The sequence below is a fragment of the Pyricularia grisea genome, chromosome I (assembly GCF_004355905.1).
Source record: "Pyricularia grisea strain NI907 chromosome I, whole genome shotgun sequence".
NCBI classification, from domain to species: domain Eukaryota; kingdom Fungi; phylum Ascomycota; class Sordariomycetes; order Magnaporthales; family Pyriculariaceae; genus Pyricularia; species Pyricularia grisea.
In genome coordinates, this window is record NC_044973.1 from 2,542,715 (window position 1) to 2,562,959 (window position 20,245).

A 20,245-nucleotide genomic window follows, 5' to 3' on the forward strand; every position below is an offset into this window, starting at 1 on the left:
TGCAGGGGTTCCCCAGCGAGGCTACTTGATGATTGGCTGAACGACCGAAAAAGGGGAGGCTGATGTGGGTCCGTCACTAACGTCACAAGCAATCGGTAGCACTGGATCGCAGCTCAGGTAGACAGACCTCAATGTTCCTTGCAGCCGTGGGTTGGCCTGCTTTTCGTCATCACCAACACCGCTCGCATCTAAATTGTTCTGCTGCCTTGTGAATAACAATCAACTCCTGCTCTATTGAGAGCTTTGTTTTGTTTCTTTAATTGGCCTTTTGATATGAGATGATACCCCCATGATCATGATTACGATATATATGCGACATGGCTGCGACAATACTGGGCGAGGGGGCGGCCCTCACTAAACCCCCGCTCGAAGCTGGTCCTTTCGTCCTTCGAAACCTTCTCCATGATGTGCCATTGTCGGCCGACGGTGATGACGAGCGTATCAGAATAAATTGCGTCGACTACTGGGGTATGCGCTGAGCTTCCCCAATCTCGTATCCATGATCTGGCCACCATCTCTGACTGGATTATTTGCTTCTAGAAAGCAACCTGTACATAGGCACCTCTGCTTCGGAGCTGCTCCATTTCGTCCAGATACCTCCAGATCCCGCAGACAAGAACAGTACCTCTACCTTCATCCTTGCATCACGACTGCAGCCGTTCTTCCCCGAGTCAGCATCTACTGGTGTCCAACCCGGAGTGCAACAAATCCTGCTTCTGCCCAGGGTTGGAAAGGCCTGCATACTTTGTAACTCAACTGTTACCTTCTACTCTCTTCCTGAGCTGAGTCCAGTATTCAACGAGATCAGCGTCAAGGGCTGTAACTGGATCGGTGGCGTTGACCTCAACCACGAGGCTGCCGCAGCAGGAAATACTGGCGGTGCCGTCTCGGTACTCCTATCTCTCAACAGACGCATACAGGTTGTCAATGTTGGCGAAGACAATGTACGCGGGAGCAGGAAGATCGATTTTGCGGGAAGCACCCTGTCAATTCGCAGAGACAGCATTGCCTGTGTGGCCGACTCGAGGACGTATGCGCTTGTGGACGTCGATAGACAGCTCAAGATCCCGTTGATGAGCATATCGTCCCTCGATACTTCGCAAAGCCCCAGCGAGATCGGACACGTACAGAGCATCGCCGCGGTTCCAGAGAGTAACAATGGTAGCGGCCTAACTAGAAGCGCATCGTCCGCGACTGCTCGGACCAGCCATCTTTCGACTGATAAAGCCGCGGGTCACAACAGAAGTACCAGTCTCGGGACTTTCGGCACTGGTGGTTCGGAAGGGCAAGGTTCGGCCGCTGGAGGCGATGCGGAGTCGAATGTTTCGAGGAGTCCCGGGGGACCAAGTCCATCCCGAAGCCCGGCACCAGACGCTGACGCGTTATCAAGGCCCCCACCGCCGCCACCAGAAACAGACAAGCCCTTACCTCCTATACGGCCCACAGTTCCTGAGCCAGCACCCGTTCTACTCAGGCCACTGATTGTATCACCGACTCCCGAGGAATTTCTTTTGGTCACAGGCACAGGCCCATCGGAGCCAGGGATTGGCATGTTTGTGAACCTTGATGGTGATCCGACGCGGCCTACACTCGAGTTTGAAAGGTATCCGAGCCAGATAGTGGTGGACGGAGGATTCCAAGATTTATCAACCTCAACACCTCCATTAGGTTTGGAAGAAGAAGGATATGTGCTGGCATCTCTAATCAAAGCGTCTCCAAAAGGAGGCTACAAACGCGGCCTGGAGATTCAGCGATGGGATGTTAACATTGGCGAAAATGAGCCTGAAAAATATTGGCTCGGCGTGGATGAAATCCCTGCAGAGAATGAGCAGCCAGAGGATGCACCTCCCCTGACTCCTGAGCCCCTAGGAATTCGCAGTCTCCTGGGTAGCGAGGAGTCCATTTTGAATGAGGTTGTAGACCGCCTGTGTCAAAGGCGCTTTTTACCATTTTCATTCGCTGGCAACGCACTCAACGCATCGACCATGTCATTAAGAAGTCTAGACGCGCGAACGGCTTCATCAATGGAGCGCGTTTCGAAAGAGCGCGATCTCTTCGAGCGTGATCTTGACTCACCGGACGAAGATCCGTTACCAGAAGGCTGGGAGGCTGCACGAAACGCTGAGGAGGAAAGCTCAGTAGTTCGTTTAGCCAAAGTTGTCGGGAGATTGGCGGTATGGGAGGACAACCGTATCTGGTGGGCGCTGAGAAACCCTCTCTTACTGCAGCTCGAGGCGGGAATTGAGGCAAATCCACTCGACTGCGACAAAAGTAATGTCGCCTCGACGAATGCAGCCAAGGATCGTCGGCAGCTATTCGCAATCCTGAACTCTTTCCGCGGTAGAGATGCCAGAACGGAGCTGGAGTTCCTCACGTTCAGCTACATTAGGCAACGAGCGGGCATTCTCCTATTCAGTAGCTTCCTTGACTTGCCGTCCGAAGCACCCTTCTCCGAGCCAGAACTCAGGGCGCTTGAAGAGGTATTGCTCGATTCTGGCTTGGATCCAAGAGTTGTCCTGTCTCTGGTACCTGGCCTGCGGCACGAGATCATCCAGGGCCGTACCGGCATATGGGTATTTGGCGGTGTCAAAAGCACTGTCGAAAGGTACCTCGCCGGAAATCCTTTTAACAAGGCCGGGCAAGAGACCGTTGCCAACTTGGACCCCCGCATTCTTCAATTTCTTCGACGCTTCCTCATGGCTTGTCGCAAACGAAAAGGATTCGGTAGCGTCCGGGACGAGCAAGAGGTCTCACGGACGGTCGATGCCTCCTTGTTGGCCGTGCTTCTAGAACTTGACAAGGAATCTCCACCCGGCTTACCGCGAGGTGGACCGTCGTCGTCTACGCGAGCCGAGATCAATGAGCTGGTAGATCGTGGTGTGGACTGCTTCGAGCGTGCCGTCGATTTGTTGGAATCTTATAATCGCCTCTATGTTTTGAGCAGACTATATCAGAGTCGCAAAATGGCTGGTGAAGTGCTGGCCACATGGCGACGCATAGTCGAGGGCGAACAAGACGATGGCGGCGAATTTCAGAACGGTGAGCAGCGCGTCAGGGACTACCTGTCTAAAGTCAGCAACCAAGGCCTTGTCAGAGAGTATGGCGTGTGGCTGGCCTCGCGCAATCCAAAGCTAGGGGTTCAGGTCTTTTCCGACGACCATGGTAGAGCGCCCAAATTTTATCCCGCTGATGTTGTATCTCTGCTTCGTGAGGAGGCTCCTGACGCTGTCAAATACTATCTGGAGCACCTGGTATTCGACAAGGGTCACACCACGTACGTCAGTGAGCTGGTGAATTACTACTTGGATGTGGTGATGACAGATCTTGAAACCTCATCAGAGGCCAGAGACAATGTTGCAGCGATATACCAAGCTTACCGGGCGTTACAGCCTCCAAAGCCAACGTTCCGCCGGTTTCTGACTGACAATGCGCCGCCGGGGGATGAGGCTTGGCATTCACGACTCCGTTTACTACAATTGCTCGAGGGTCCGCATGAATATGATGCCCGAGCAATACGAGCGCGCATATCTCGTGGGCAGAAGAAACCACAGCAGCAAGCCCAGGAATCAAGTGAAACGCAAGAGACTTCCGATACAGAAGGAGATGTCTTACTTGTACCAGAGACTATCATTCTGGATGGCCGAGAAGGTCGTCACGAGAGTGCGCTGCGGTTGCTTATTCACAAGCTCGGAGACTACGATTCTGCTGTGCTCTACTGCCTCCGTCAGAGACCCTTACCCGGCTCCATCCGGCCAGCACTCAAGCACAAGACGGACGGCTCAGCAGAGGACAAAAAGAAGCAAAGGTTAGAGGCAGAGAGTGTTGCGCAGGCTGCAGCAGTCGCCACCACGCGCGCCCTATTCCGCACGGTTTTGGGGGAGTTTCTGGCTCTTGAGGACGTCGGCGACCGGCTTGAGCAGACTGGGGCGTTGCTCGAACGATTTGGGGCATGGTTCGACGTACTGGAGGTCCTTGAGCTTATTCCCAACAGTTGGGTGATCGACGCCGCATTATCGGAATTTCTCGTCAGCGCGCTGAGAAGACTGGTTCGCGAACGCCATGAGGGAATGGTAGCCAGGGCCCTGAGCTCTGCTGAAAACCTGAGGGTCAGGGCGGAGATGGTAGCAAAGATGGATGAAAAAGGGCCGGTTGTTGATGCCGGAGGCGGTCAGGATGAGGTCGAGATGACCTGATAATCTATTAATGCTAACTAAGGGCGCGGCGAAATCAACACCATTGTGGCAACTACTTAATTCTGGGATAAATGTTTTGTTCCATTGCATTCGACGAGACGTGAAAGACTACAGCGATGCCGATACTGCGAGCCTTGATGTTCAGCCCAACCAACCAACCAAGTCAAGAGTCCTGAGTAACATCACGAAGCCAAGTGCCCAAGTGAAGTATACTGGGTGGGTAGACAGATTTAAAAACCGTCAAAACCTCTGTTTGACAAAACTTTTTGGTACAGAAATTTGAGGGTGTAGGGACGGAGTTAATGGTATGGCGTCCATAGGCGGTAGCTGTAAGCGGCTGCTGCAGTGAGCAAACTGATCTAGTGTGCTTGGTTCAGAGATTGGCGACATGATTCCTTGTCGAATCAACCATTGACTTGCTTGTTCAAGAACTGAACTATCGCTAGCAATATTCATCGAATGATATTGAAGCGCCGGCGCCGGCCTGGCCAACGCTTCGACCTGACCCCAAGGTTGAGCAAGCAACTGCTCATGTCCTCCGCCTACGCTGCTCAACCCTCCCGCGGCTGCAAGCCCCGGCCGTGAATTCTCGAGACCCAATAACTCACTGTCGGTTACTTTTCGGTGATCGGCAGGGATGATGAAGACGTGCTCCCGCTGCCACTCCATCTCCTCGGTGTCCACACTTGCCGTCGCATCCCGGTCTCCGTCGATATCAACCCCAACATCCCTCGCCCAGTCGACCATGACATCTTTGATAGACTCGTACAGCTGTTGGTTGTGCAGCTGCAGGGCCTCGCAGTTTGTGCAGGGTATTGGCTGTTGCCTACTGCTCACTACGCCCTCCGAGAAGGTGATGGCCTTGTCCGTCTCGACAGCTTCCGTGTCTACCTCGCTCGAAGAGCATTTGTGCTTGCTGCGACGACATTCACCGCAATTCCTGCGCTGGGGAGACGCCACGCTCTTGTTGTCACCGCGCGGCTTCCTGCTGCCCTGGTGGAGGGAGCCGCGCTTATCCTTCCTGCCAGCACCGGAACCGCCGCCTCTCCCTCCTGCTCCACCGTTGCGATGATGCATCTGGTGTTTTAGATTCTCGGGGACGTTCTCGGTCCCCCGGTCACATCCCGTGCCTCGGCCTAGTGGTCGTGGTCCGCGTGGCCGTGGCGTGCCCGGGTGCGACCTGGTGTGGTCACTGGCGTCTTTGCCGGCCCGATATCGGTTCTGCTTGTTTGATCGAGTCATCTGGGGGGATTTCTGTGGTCCGTTCCTTGAACACTGGTCATGTGCGATTGCCGATTTTGAAATCTCGTCAAGGACTTTTTATGAGTTGAGCTTTGCCATGAACACAAGAACGGCAAGAGAAAGAGTTTGACGGGGGTCGACAGGAAGGAAAAGAAAACGCTCATGCGAGACAAGCAATATGAAAGAGGCCTTCCATTGTGATGCGTGCATGGGCATAGATGGAACGGGGGAGTCTCGACGAATGCCAGAAAAGCCTCGAACACAATGAGATGGCCCATGTATTTCCAGGAAGCATCTTTAGCCACAGGCACGGTTGGCGGAATTCTGCATTGTAGGGAGATGCGGAATGGAGGAGCTACCGTGATACCCTGGCTCACGTTCGCTTCGCAAAAGTCATCGAGTGTGATGGAGGCATCAATCGCTCTTCTTTGCGCCTACAAAGAACAGCTCGGCTATGCAAGGCAGCCTGCACGAATATTCTACAAGGGTCAGTCACTACAGCTCTTTGTATTCATGTCCCATTAGGAGTCTTGCGTGTGCTTTACGGGTTGAATAAAATTATCCATGTGCGTCAACCACTGCTAAGTTTAGTCTTGTAGGCAGAGCACCTTTTTTTTTTCCAGAACAATGGCAAATTGTCAAAGATATCAACAATACCAATCAGCTTTTATGAGACCCGACTAGATTTCCAAGTGACTTACAAGGCAAATCTTTGTCTAGATGTATTTCTAAGCGTATGCAATCCTACCTCCGCATTCTGCTCAGTACCATTTTGAAGATGAGATTCTGAAAGTCACTCGAACAATCTTGGAAATTTCCCTTTTTATTATGCACGTAGTCAGTCTAAATCTGACTAGGATATAGTCCTTCCAAGCTTGATATGTATGGGAACGATGCAAAGTGTCAACGATACTACTCTGCAATACAAGAAGGGAATCCTTTAGCGAGATGTAGTGTCTCAAACCTCTCAGCCGTAAATTTTCACCTTCATTTTACAGCCTAGCTTCCTTCACCGTTGAACTCAAACCTACCTCGTGCCGTCTCGGTGGAAACGCGGGAAATCAAGCTTGCCACAACATCTTGGCATGAGACATGGGAGGGTTCCCTTTGAGGGGGATCTTTGTGGGCCTGCAGGGTTCTTCCCCAACATACGGGAATGAATTACGCTCATGATCTAGTAGCATCTCCCCCCCCGCATTTTAACGAGGAAGGTCTGGATCATACGCTGCTTGAGACCCAAGCAACATCTGGGGGGAAAAGTCTCCGCATACACAAGTGGCAAATGTTGAATGCATTGAAAGATAGGCGTGCATACGCGAGTATGGGCCGAGAGTCCTTGCTGCTTTTCGTTACCAGGTTTTTTTGGGCTTGACATTCGAGGCCGGTTTGATTTGTTAGTGTTATCAAAACAAGACCGTGAGAATATCGCTTCCTTGGTAGAGAGAACAGACAATACTACGAACGGGCTTCTTCAAGGGTTTTCCAATAAATACCTACACAAGGAGTGGGTTTGAGAATGTGACCGTGGGCTGGTTAGTTTCCTACCTTGCGCTCACCAAAAAAAGGGGGATGAGACTTGACGGCTCCCGGGCGCGCATTCCGTGCCGTGTCCCAGATGCTCGGTAACATTGGAGAGCAAAGTTCAGCTTTCCCCACGAAAAGAAAAGGGGAGAAACAAAAGACAATTGAAAGCTTGGCCAAGGGGGTCAAGGCCCCTAAGCCTTGTAAATTGGAGACAGAGATGTTATCCAATGTAACCTCGACCGAGTTGAAACCGACTGATTATTTGTCTGCTTCTCGATGCCAGAGTAGATAGACTACGACATTTCTGGGTCAATCCTACCAAACAGGAATGCATAATAGCCCGCTCGTGCAGGATAGGGAGTGGTTTTGGGAAGGAGAAAACGGAGACAGCTGAACCGTTTCTGTGTAACGAACTGGTTGCAAGCAGCATGGCTTCCTTTTTTTTCATTCTTTTCACATTTCTCTGAATGAGTAAGGTATTATTAATAAAATGAAATGAATAAAAGAAAAGAAAATCATAACTCGTTTTGGTCGTTTTGCTAACATTGAACACCAGGCACGGATGCGAGAAATCAAAGTGTTTAGCGGGTGCTTCGTGCCTGCCTAGGTAAAACTCGGATTCCGGAGTCGCCGCAATTTCGCGACGGGCCAGGTAGGTACGAAGTAGGATTTTCAGTTACTGTACAACAGACCAATTGGTATCACCAGGCGAGATGATGGCGACGGGATGCGATGGGGATGGATAGAGGACAGCACGAGTTGGCAGTTTGATTCGATCCGCAAGCCATAGATGGTAGAATGTCTGTCGGTTGTGGTGATTATTCATCTATATGGGCCGATACGCTGTCGAATTCATCAAAAAAGATTCAATAGATCAATTCAATTGGTCTGGACTCAGGTTCTCAGTGTACTAGGCTCTGGACTGCGGCGTCAAGTTCAACTTGCGGCTTGCTGCCCTGCCCCACATGACTTCCCCATGTTTTTCGGCATCTCCAGTCATTTGAACTGGCATGGAGTAAGGTAGACGGGAGCAAAAGCAAGATTTGACAGCTCTAGATGTTTTCCTCCCACAACACGACCTCGGCCTTATCCACGTCAGCATTCATAGTTTGTTTGTCTGTTCTGTTCGCACGACGGAAATACCGACGGATTGACTGATTTAAAAGCGATCAAAGATACCTAACAACCAGGTTTCCGATGCTCTTACCTCTACCCGACAATGGCCGGACAGGCTTAGAGCTAGAGCTAGACGTATAACTAAACCTAGTTCCGGTCTAGATCCGTCTGTACCTGCGTAGGTATTTACAAATACCTAGAACGCCAAGTATGCCCAGATAAAGTCCTTAGTTTCGATCTAGTGCTAGAGCTTCTTAATCCCACTCGACTCAGGTCAATTTCCCAGACATTTCAGCAGCTGTCCACCATCAGCACGTGGCATATTCCAGATGCCTGCCAAACGGTATTTATCCTGATGTCCAGGAAGCCACATCAGATCATCCTTGCAATAGTGTCAGAGACAATGAAATGATTGGGCTTCTCTATGGATCTTGATGCTGAAAACAGCAACAGCATTAACAGCCACAAACTGGACTGGGAAACCATGTCATCCAGTCCCGGGAGCGTGGTTACCTCGCCGTGGCTGCGATGCGATGATGATGATCCCAGAAGTAAGTAATAGATTGTCAGAGGGAAAGGCGATTCGGGGAATTTATTCCGCGATCTATCTGATCGTTTCGGATGACGATCTCTTGGTCTAAAGGTTTGTTTTTTTGTTTGCTTGCTTGGTTGAGACATCTTGCATCACATCGGGCGTTGACATGGCTTTCATGCATTTCCCCTTGTGATCTTTCCCATAGCAAATTGCTGTGCCTGATCGGGTTTTTATTTTTCACTTTGTCTCTTTTTTGTTTTTGTACTGCTGAGATAGGTTTGTGCTCCCCGCATCGCGGATCCAATTCTGGATCGGATAAGATGACAGCTTGCTTTCGCTTGCCTTTGTCAGTAAATCCCTGTCAGCCTGCCTGCCTGCCTACCTACCTGCCTGCCTGCCTGCCTGCTTACATCCTGCGCCTTTGTATGTATTTATTGTACATAATTACCTAGTGTATAATTGTTTCTTCAGCGGCTCGGAATATCCCAGAAGAGGTTCAACGGCACCAGCGAGTTTCAGCTGGCTGCAGGCCACACCACACCGGTCAGAAAAACCACATGGCAAAGTTGGTCCGGCGTTTTTGCAGGGGTGAAAAAGTGATTCCAACAAACCGACTGACTTACTTGGCTTTCATCACCCAGACCCCGCGCCAAGCTGGTACATAGCCCTGGAGCTGGAAACGGCGCAGTACCACTCTAGCGAAGTACCAGAGCTAACCTTCTTTTGGGGGTCTAACAAGCCTAGAACTACTATGGTATGGTACACCCACCCACAAAGACTGAGAAAAAGAAGCCGCCTTACCTAGTTGGGTGGCCACATTGACAGGCATCCGTCGCCCGCACATACACAACACACCATGATTGGAAGTACTTTAACTGTTTCCGGAGCTTTGGTCAGGGTATGGTGTTAGGAAAAGGAAAAAAAAAAAAAATCAGCTAAACCAACCTACTGGTAACTATACGGTAGCTTGGACCGTTTCTCTCTCGATTTGGCTACGGTCAGCTACTCCCTCTTAACCCCCCATTCATGCCCCCATCAGCCAACGATGTTGCACCCTGTCATCATCTTTTCGTCTCTGTATAAGTCGTTTGTTCCGTCTTCGTCAGACCCTTCATCTCTCTCACGGTCCTTCTGACACCTCTCCACACACGGGAACGGGTTCCACACACTCAACCACAGTTTGCCTTTTTTTTTTTGCATATTGATTCGTTGGGCTTGGCTACTTGAAAACAGGGGTGCTTCTCCAACGCAAAGGCAAAGACGGCCTACTATTCTTCAGCAAGCATCCAGCCACAAGATATAGACAGGCGCACCTTTCAAAAGATGCTTCAGTTTTACGCAACAATATCTTGACAGCTCCCCCCTATCTGTCTCTCTTTCCAGTCGACATATCCACCTCCTTTCTTCCGACGGTCTGACAGGAGGTGTTCTGTAACATAATACAAGACCATTTACGACACCCGCTATCAGCATCAACCTTATCTGTTGACTAACCTCATTGTCACTCGGCGACTCTAAATAATTTTCAAAAAATCTATCCTAGAGACTTGACGTTCTGAATGCCGACACTACTTAGCATTCGACATAACATTTCTCGCAAACAGCTCAAATCTTTTCTGTCACCGATTTGGCCTTCAGAGCGGGATCACACTTTCCAAAATGTCGGGGACTGCAATAGATGCTGTGCGGCTGGATCAGCTCAACCAGTATTCTATCATTGAGCGTGTCTGCTCAGTTCTATCACTGCTTGGAAGCGTCTTCATCATCGCAACTTTTTGCTACTCCAACATGTTCCACAAGCCCATAAACAGGCTGGTTTTCTTTGCTTCCTTTGGCAATATGATGACCAATGTTGGAACGTTAATGGCGAGATCGTATGTTGGCGATCCTGACGGCCCCGGCTGCCAGTTCCAAGGCTTTCTGATTCAAATGTGAGCATCTCTCTCATCTTGAGATTTTGTCCAAATGAGTCTGGGAGGGCGACTTGACTAACATTGCTACAGGTTCTTACCGGCGGACACCCTCTGGACACTGGCCATGGCTGTTAATGTTTACTTGACCTTCTATCACAAGTTTGACGCCGTTAAGCTCCGCAAGATGGAGATCCCTTACCTCCTCATCTGCTATGGGTTGCCTTTCGCTATTGCCCTGACCTACATTTTCATACAATCGCCAGGACGTGGGCGCATGTATGGAGATGCGACGCTGTGGTGCTGGATCAGCCCTCGTTGGGACATATGGCGCTTGACTACGTTTTATGGTCCCATCTGGCTCATTATCCTCATCACCTTCTTCATCTATATCCGTGCCGGTGGTGAGATCTACCGCAAGCATCAACAGCTTCGCAACTTTCACTCAAGCACGCGCAGTCATCACGAGCCCGAACCTCTACCGCCGATGGACGATCCCCTGATTTCTAGCAAGACCACCGAGGTCTCCATCACTTCAGAGGCGGTACTGCCTGTGGTACCAGGGGCTATCGATCTCGCACCACTGGGTAGGCGCGCGTCAGATAACGTCCAACAACCTCCCCCTATTCCCGGACCGGCGTACTCGGTGCAGATCTCGTCGAGCGGAACGAACACCAACGACCGGAGGCCGTCCCATCAGCCAGATCTGACCATCCAACCCACACGTGCCACCTTGACACGCAGCACCACCAGAGTGGGGGCAGTTCAACAGCGCTCGCGGCAAAACCAGGACGCCACCAATGCTGCGTGGTCATACACAAAGTGCGCGCTGCTCTTCTTCACGGCCATGCTGGTGACGTGGATCCCGTCCTCGGCCAACCGCGTCTACTCTGTCATCCACGCCAACCAAGTCAACCTGACGCTCGAGTACATGAGCGCCTTTGTGCTGCCGCTCCAAGGATTTTGGAATGCCGTCATCTACATGGTGACGAGTTGGAAGGCGTGCAAGCTGGTGTTTCACGACATTTTCCTGTCAAGAATGCCGGTCACGGAGCTGATCGACTACAGGTCGTCCATCATCCGTCGGCGCCAGCAAAACTCTAACAATCATCATGCCCAAGCCGCGGGCGCCGGGAGCGGGGCGGCCGGATCGAGCCACTCGCGCAAGGAATCAGGATCCGCAGGAAGGATGACGCCTCAACCGTCAGACAAGAATTACGAGAACGAGAGCATGACGGACTTGGGGAGCAGACCTTCGTTGCAGGAGCCGGGGCAAGAGAGGAGACCTCACCGCGGTGTTTGAGTCGAGTTGCAATGCCCTAGGTTGCTCTTTTTTTGGTGCTAGGGGTAATGAGAAAAAAAGGGAAAATGGTGGTTGTTTTGCTTTGTTTGTCTTTTGAGATACCAGGCCTTATGACGAATGTCTTAGAAACGCGTATTTCTCGCTGGGCGTTGGAGGGAAATTTTGGCTTGATGACGAATGCACGATGTATCTAATACTTGATTTACATGTATCTAATACCCCCAAAGACCTACGTGCCTCTCTGGAGACAAATTCTTGATTTTAATTTCTTTGTTCATAGGCTGTGTGAAAGATATTACTTGATGAACTCTGTCTGATAGCATCTTGAGGTGAATGTTGACCACTATGGCTAACACTTTTAAAAGCTCTCCACACCATTGTCCTAAACAACCACATTTACAGCTGAACACCCGGGAGTCACTGGAAGCAAAAGTCCAAACTTCGCGCGCGCTCGTGAAAGGTCTTGCCGGCAAACACGATAGACCTATTCTGGAATGCCCGGCCTTTCCGAACTTGCCGAGTTTCCAAAAATACAACACCCAAGACAAAAACAAGATCAAAATAAACAAAAGAAGATAGAAGAAGACCAGCACTTCCTTCGCTTCATCTGAGCACCGTGATGAATAGACTTGTCCTTTGTTTAGCTCCAGACAACGGGTTATTATAACAACACAACCCTGCCAAAGCATGCGGAATCCTTCAGAGTTCCAAATCAAGCGGGCGTCGCAGCTAGAAGGCCACCAGAAACATTCCAAATGGACTTTTATCTCTCATCCTTCCTTCCCTCGCGTTGGACTTTTTTTTCGCACCCCTCCCTACTTCGCCTTGGGAGGTGGCGGCCTATTTCTGGGAAGTGAGGGGACCTCTCTCAACTAGCCTAGGTAGGTAAGCAAACTAGGCAAAGCTAGAGTCAGGAACCGCAAGTTTAGTCTGTAATCGTATCATCTTTAAAATGAGCTCCAGAGAACAAAAAACAGCCATCCGACCGTATTGTTGGTTCCCCAACCGACAATCGGCTCCCGCGCCATAATCTTACAACCATAGCGCTAGGAAACTAGGCGGCGCATCTACGCGGTACATAATCTGCCTTTTTCCGTGTGCATTTCATAACCGGTAGATAGATATCAGGTCATTTGAATATTACCTTTGGAGTGGCAACTTTCTTTTGGTCCTCCCCGCGGAGGGGATCGGTCCTCCCCGTCCGTCCCTTGACGTATCTTTCCTTTCTTTTTTGTTTTCGGTCCCCATTCTTACCCACCATCACTCTTTTTTTTACTACTACTACTACTGATTACTATTACTACTGGATGGGAAAAAGGAGCTTCATCTCCGAAGAGGGGTTGACACACAAAAAAGCGACGTCAGATTGTAACCCAACGAAATAAATAAATGACGAGAAAGGTAGGTAACTAAATAGTAAGCGTCGAGTAAAAATCCAGCATTTTGTACGCCCCCAGAACAAGAAAGAAAAGAACTCAGCGCTGAATACCACATAAACCGCCCACCCCCCATGTTTGCTGACTATAATCACAACCCATACATCTGCATATTCTGACCGAGATGGGTCGGGCTGGGGGAGGAAGGACGGCAGGTACCGAAGGGGGAAGCTTACCTGGAAAACTGAAACGCATAGCACAATCAAAAGAACTCCTCACATATAGCACAGCCCTTTCGCTTTTCGCTTACGTACGTCCTGCAAAGAGCGCGGCTTCATTTCGGTAGGGCGTCAAATCAGCGGATGTGTGTGTGTGCGTGTCTGTGTATCTATCTGCCTAGACTTCTTTTTTTTTTTCAGCAACCAGCATCAGCAAAGCACACCCCACTCGCAGGCGGCAAAGGGACCTGGCCCCAAACTTCGACTGCGCCTTTTCGTGTCGTTGAACTCCAGTATGTTAGATACCCGAAGGTATTTGTACTCCTGTAGCGGAAACTGGTGCACGATGTACGCGAGTGAAAGCCCATGACATTATCTTTTTTTTTCTCTTTCTTTTTTTGTGCTGCTGACCTTTTTTCTCACACATCTCGCTACCCACAACTTGGTAATGCCGCCCTGTTCGTCCGAGAGAGATGGAAGCATCCCGTCCCGTCTCGTTATATTGTCCTGTGGCGAGCTGCCCGCCGCTGCCACCCGTTCGTTTGTCATACCTACTTTACCTACCTGCAGGAAAGGATCAAAATGGCAAAAAAAGGGGGAAAGGGGGGATTTAATGATTATTTTGCCAGCTGTTCTGCTCGTTTTTGCCCCTCACTTCTTCACTTCGTCATCCAATCATGAGAGACTGCGCATACAGAACAGACTGGGCCAGAGAGAAAGAAAAAAAAAGAAAGCTTCATCTGCATTAGCCGGCGAACGCAAATCCAGTATAAACTTGTGGTGATCGACGGGGGAACGGTGTGTGGTTGGGTGCGTCATTGCAGCTCCGTGCGCCGCGATAGTCACAAGAAAATGCCCCTTCCGGCAAAGAAACAAAGAAAGAGAACCCCTAATACTCTGTAACAAAAGGAACCGATCAAGCCGATCAATCACTTAAACGCGTACCCGAGGGTGACCGACCCCTCTTGTGATGTACTGTACAGTACGTTACGTGCCGCAAAGGTGCTCGCTGCAGCGAGCCGAGGAACCGCCCTCTTGGAAGCTGACGAACGACCTTGGACCTCCTCCCGTTTTCGGAAATAGTCAAGACAGAGAGCTAGGTGTTCCTTTCTTTTTTTTTTTTTTTTTTTTTTTAAAATTTTTTTTTTTTTTTTCGACTTCTCCTGCGACGAGATTGGTTGGTACAATTTCACCTACCCCTTGACCGTTTCTTTTGCCCGTCGGAAAACGGTCGATACATCTACTCAAGCTAGCGGATCTCACACCCGTACAGCCGGTAAAATGTATTTAGTGGATCCACTCCACGTGGTAGAGAACCCCTAGACGACCAACCAACGACGAGTCTTGAAGGCTTGCACACCGAGGCATTAGATGAACCCGGGTCAGGATTGAGCTGAACCCCCTTCAGAAATTTTTTGACCCACTTTTTCTCTGAAGGGGGTTCAACTTTTCAAAATCCACTTTAATTACACCGTTGTAATTGGCCGAATTTATGTAAAATAATTTTTTTTTGCGTATGTAGCGCATATGCACCGCATATGCGTATATATATAAAAATTAATAAATTTTATATATATAAATAGAATAGCATATGCCGGGCATATGCACCGCGTATGCGTATATATATAAAAATTAATAAATTTTATATATATAAGTAAAATAGCATATGCTGGGCATATGCACCGCGTATGCGTATATATATATAAAAATTAATAAATTTTATATATATAAATAAAATAGCATATGCCGGGCATATGCACCGCATATGCCCTGCATATGCAAATATAAATAAAAATTTAATAAAAACTTTAAAATTAAATTTTTATATATAATTTATGGTAAATTGTTAAAAAATTTTTTAAAAATATATATATTTACATTTAATATTATTTATAAATTTTTTATTTTTTTAATAATATATATATATAATTAAAAAAATAAAATAATTTATTAAATATATTATATTTTCAAATATTTATTAAAATTATTATTTTAATTTCATTTTAATATAATAATATATTAAAAAAACAATTAAAAATACAAAAAATTTTAAAATTATTTATTTTTTTAATAATATATATATATAATTAAAAAAATAAAATAATTTATTAAATATATTATATTTTCAAATATTTATTAAAATTTTTATATTTTAAATTTAATTTTTATTTTGGTATAAAAATTTAATTTTACCTATTTTATTTAATTTTTAAATTTATTTCTGCATATGCATTGCATATGCAAAATTTATACATTTTATTTATTATTTATTATTTTTATTACCCAATTAGGCGGACCCATCGGACCCACTCTATCTGGCCAACCGGAGCAAAAGCCCTGAAGGGGGTTCAACCTTTAGCGAAAGTGGGTCTAATTATCTCTGAAGGGGGTTCAGCTCAATCCTGACCCGGGTTCATCTATGAACTCTGCACACCTGCAGTAGATCCCGTACAAATCTTGTCCTCTAGGTGCCCACCCAAGCCAGCCACATTCTTTCATCGCAAGTTACGTGTCAAAGGTGTCAAAGTCTTCAATGGATGATGCTATTACACCAAGAATTTAGTCCTGGTTCAACTGAGACATCTGTCTACCTATCTATCAGCGAAAGTCACCAGGAGATCGATTTCTTGGTACTTCGTCCTCCAAAATAGTATTCCATCCTTTTCTTTTCATTATACACGGTCTTGTTATTCCCGACATACGATGTCCGAAACCCCTTCTTTCGAAAGAATCGCATTTACAATATCATCCGTGCAAACTTCTATTCCCAAGCAGTCCCCTCTCCAAACCCCCTCAAGCTGTGCCCTCCCAACAACATTTGTACGCCATGAACCTGGAGTCCTCAAATGAAAGAAATTTGGCGTGGTACCACAACATATAAAAAAGGGCTCTTCCTTTTGTAAACGAGACAGATGCAGATTTTGAAACAAATAAACTGACAAAGATCCTCAAGTATCTTATGATAGGCGCTTGTGAAATTAATCTTGGTTGAAGAGGGAAGTAAGTGGTTGTTGAGAGACCTGCAAAGGCAGCTGGGCCACTGATAGAATGACAGACTACTATTAACAGCAGAACTGCAACTAGCAGACAACACTCAGTCGAAGCCGTTCGGCCTCGATAGTCTCAATTTAGACAATGGTGGTGGTCTTTCTCTAGTTCAAAATGCAGCCTAAAGAATCCCACGTAGTCTGTTTTCCGTCATGGCGCATCGTATTTAACCGGACTTGTCAGAAGCAATAGACTCCTTGGTGGCCACGATGATATTGTACTCCCAGTAAGTAGAGAGTTCCTGGCACTCCCTGACACAGAGCGGGTCTTCCCACCACCACTTTGTAGTGCTGATGTACTGGCCCCAGACCTCCCTCCATAGCATCCGACCGACGGTGCTTCGAAGCTCAGTTCGGACCTGAATACCTGCCTTTTTACTGCTTGAAGTGCTACCGGCACTGCTGCTTGTGCCGTCCTCGCCACTGACCCCAGATGAAGTACCAGCTCTGAGGTTAGCATCGCTCGGAGCTCGACGTGGTGGCACTGCAAAGAATTTGACCGTTGTGATAATGCTGCCATAAGCCCTTAGATGGGCATCGCCTAGCCAGCCTGGAACCAGCTTTCTCGGATTTACACAGCGGAAGTTTCTCTCCAGATTGTCCTGAAGATTCTCCTCCATCCACTGTCGCATACGTGGACCGAGGGACCGAGTCACAGGAGCTGGATCAATCAGTGTCAGGTGCAGTGAGCCTCCCGGTGCAAGAGTGCGATAGATATTACGCAGTAGCGGCGGGATTTCAGAAGACGGCACAAGCGAGGGGAGTGACAGGCAATAGACGGCCGAGAACATGTCCGGTGCTGTCGAAAGAACCGAGTGAGACACCACCGGAAGAACTGTGGGAAGCACGTTCGGGAATAAGTCGTTTGAAATCGGAGTTGGCGAGGTGTGGTATATCAACGAGTTGCAGTGAGCGGCGGCTAGATATGAAGCAGTGGCTAACAAACAGTGTCAGTGACTGAGGGCCTCCAAGCTATTTGGGTGGTATACTCACCAGGACTCTCAAATAGAGCAAGAATCTTCTGCCCCTGACCTTGAGTTGCAGGCACCATGCTCGAATTGTCCGAGCCGTCAACGCCAGGGCGGTCCACGTTGTACATGGCCGATAGCATCCACCGTTGCTTCTCCATTGCCATCTCCTGGTACAGAGCTGGGTCCTGAGAATCATTCCACTCCTCATTCAAACGGGTCAAGATTGTTTGTGGGGTTGCGGCTTCCATCATCTTCATCTCGCGTTGCATGGCAATGAGATCCAATGATATCAAGCTGGACTTGCGAGTCTGGTCCGCAGTTTGCGGCCCCACTAATGCATCTAGTGATGTCGCTGTAGCCTTGACAGACGGACTGCACTCCCAAGTGTCAGGAGGCTTCCAGGCATCAGGGTTGTCGTTGCGGAAAACAGAGCTCGGTGCTGCTATGGTGAGTCCTCGAGGGTTTTTTGGTGTCGAAGGCGGTGTTTTCTTTGGGATAGGAGGTAGAGGGCCGAGCCTACGGCTGATGTCGTCTTTCGATGGGGAAAGCGAACGCGTGCGATTAGGAATTGAGGCCAGCCACTTCTTGGTGTGGATGGCCTTTCCCAGCTCTTTGGGGGATGGGGGAGTCGCAGGTAGCACAACGCGATGAGATGAATCCGCAGTAATGATCACATCAGAAATAACATGATCACAATCGAGTTCTGGTGACCGCGGTGCAGATACGACCTCGGTAGTCTTGGTGACAAACGAAGAAGGGCCCAGGTTTTGTACGACCTTTGACGCCGAGTCCGGTTGGGCATGCGATCCGCCAAAGACAGAAGCCGGTGTCATGGGCGCAGATGCATAGTCGTTATGACTAGAAAATATTGAATCTAGAATGTGTCAGCTTTGAGCCCTCCCAGTTACCCGCAAAACCTGTCTCCGCTCACCTCTGGACTCCAAGCCTGGAGACGTCTCGGAGATGTCCTCCAAAATTCTGTCTTTAAGGGCACCATCTTCGATGTACTGGATAGGCCGATTTGCGCAGCTGTTATTTGAAGATGTGGGAGATATTGGGCCGCCAAGGAGAGGCTCAGGTTGGGTCTGTATCCCAGTGACTGTTCTCAATGAGAGTGGCGATGTTTTCTTGTGATCGAATGTGCCATGAGCTCCAGGCATAGGCTTGTCGACACTGGATGAACCAGATGAATGTGTCGAGACTGAAGCTCGAAACAATCGCTTTTCTTCCTTTTTTCTGGTCTTGCCCTCGGCTGCTTTGCGCTGCTTCCTCTCGCCGATGGACTCCCGGTTGGGGTCAGTCCAGATAACGTCAAACATTCTGTCGAGCTAAGGTGATCAAGGGACTTGATCAAGAAGATAGGATCGAGTCGACAATTTCTTGGGAAGCTGGGCTTTGGACGTTGGTTTGCATAGTTTGACGTCTCACTGGCTATGCTACCAAGGATTTCTTTTCCGCCCCAAGGACAAGTGAGCAGCTTGGTATGAATAAGCGGGGAGATATCAGACAAGTCAATTGCCACAGAGATTTGAGTGCTTAGTTTAAGGGCGTTGAATGGACAGAGACACCTTGTGGTGTCTCAACCAAGCGGCGTGCTTCTGTGCAGGAAGAACAGGACGTGGTGAGGAGGGTTTGATGGACAGCTGCAGATCGAACAAATCAAGAAGACAAAGTCTCAGAAACAAAAGGTGACAAAGTCTACTGCAAACAACTAAAGGTGAATCATCAGCCAAGCGCGGAAAAGGTGATGATGCCGGTCTGTTGTGGCCCGGCTCTATCAAGACCTTCTCCAGTGACAGGCCAGGATCAGTGTCGCAGTCGTGATCAGCTCGTGGCTTTAACGTGGTATTGAAATGAGTGGTGGGAAAAGAAAGCGGGGAGGGAGAGAATTTTATTAGTTGAGGTAGTTTCGTTGGTATTTTCCCTCTTCTTTTTTTGTCACTGTTTGCGTTCCATGGTGCTGGCTGAGGAAGGCACGAGTGAAAGCTGAGCTGGATCTGACAACTAAAATTGCCCACTTCCGAATCGCACATAACAGTGGGATGGGCCAGGCCACAGAACCATGAACAAGTGTACAGTGCACAGATCGAGCCGACCTCAGCCGTTATGTGTGCTGGTTTTGCAAACGCGGACCTCTCAAAGCACCTCCGTTCAGCCGCCGGAATTCATATTCTCAACGAGGGCACCGAAGGTCACCTTGCACAATGAAGCAGTGGATATTTCGGTTCGGCTCCGACTAGATGGAACGCAATCCGGATGGGCGATGAATGCTAAATAGGCGGGTAGTTCTGGTTGTTTTCGACAATGATAAAACCATTACCAGCAAAGCAGGGGCTTACCTACCATGATGGTAGCTACAATGAGGTACCAAAAGTTACAGAATGTACAAAAGGACGCCTTTAAATTCGACCCTTTCAAGACCTCTTCCATATAAAGCAGCGTCCTCTTTTCTTCGCGAAAGCAATGTTTACAAATTTGGCCTTCTTTGCAACGCTTAACTGCATTTTCTTATCAATCAAAGGAAATACCTCTTTGAAGTTGCAACAAGGATTGAAGTTAACCCGATGCATCAAGATTCCCGATTTCTGTCTGGTCAAGTATACGCTTTTTGAACAGCATCTTCCAAGCTTCCCTTCAAATCCTACTGCTTATATCCAAGACAATCCCGGGGCTTTGAGACAATCGTTTCAGTACGTTGTTGCTCAAGTGAGACGTCAACAATGTGACGTTGCTGGCGGGGTGCGACCATTTTTTGAGCAAACGATGAGTTACAATACATTTTCTTTTCTTTGAATATTTCAGTTAAGTTT

General features: G+C 48.6%; 4 protein-coding genes across 4 annotated transcripts; 2 read left to right on the top strand and 2 right to left on the bottom strand.

Annotated features, from left to right (window-relative positions):
• Positions 1-149: 149 nt before the first annotated feature.
• On the top strand, positions 150-4,193 carry PgNI_05803 (uncharacterized protein; the record flags this gene model as incomplete). Its single annotated transcript, XM_031125834.1, has 2 exons — positions 150-468; positions 541-4,193. The coding sequence occupies exons 1-2, from the start codon at positions 318-320 to the stop codon at positions 4,191-4,193; spliced, it is 3,804 nt and encodes a 1,267-aa protein (XP_030983278.1). The 5' UTR covers positions 150-317.
• A 442-nt stretch (positions 4,194-4,635) lies between these two features.
• Positions 4,636-5,435, bottom strand: PgNI_05804 (uncharacterized protein; the record flags this gene model as incomplete). The annotated part of the gene is made up of 2 exons (XM_031125835.1): positions 4,636-4,694; positions 4,802-5,435. 2 exons carry the CDS (start codon positions 5,433-5,435, stop codon positions 4,636-4,638), a joined length of 693 nt encoding a protein of 230 aa, XP_030983271.1.
• Positions 5,436-9,129: 3,694 nt separating this feature from the next.
• On the top strand, positions 9,130-12,115 carry PgNI_05805 (uncharacterized protein). Its single transcript, XM_031125836.1, has 5 exons — positions 9,130-9,153; positions 9,252-9,267; positions 9,350-9,364; positions 9,436-10,541; positions 10,614-12,115. The coding sequence occupies exons 4-5, from the start codon at positions 10,270-10,272 to the stop codon at positions 11,821-11,823; spliced, it is 1,482 nt and encodes a 493-aa protein (XP_030983272.1). The 5' UTR covers positions 9,130-9,153; positions 9,252-9,267; positions 9,350-9,364; positions 9,436-10,269; the 3' UTR covers positions 11,824-12,115.
• A 4,022-nt stretch (positions 12,116-16,137) lies between these two features.
• Positions 16,138-19,385, bottom strand: PgNI_05806 (uncharacterized protein). The gene is made up of 3 exons (XM_031125837.1): positions 18,367-19,385; positions 17,458-18,309; positions 16,138-17,401 (listed from the first exon to the last, which is right to left on the bottom strand). Exons 1-3 carry the CDS (start codon positions 18,752-18,754, stop codon positions 16,632-16,634), a joined length of 2,010 nt encoding a protein of 669 aa, XP_030983273.1. The 5' UTR covers positions 18,755-19,385; the 3' UTR covers positions 16,138-16,631.
• Positions 19,386-20,245: the final 860 nt, after the last annotated feature.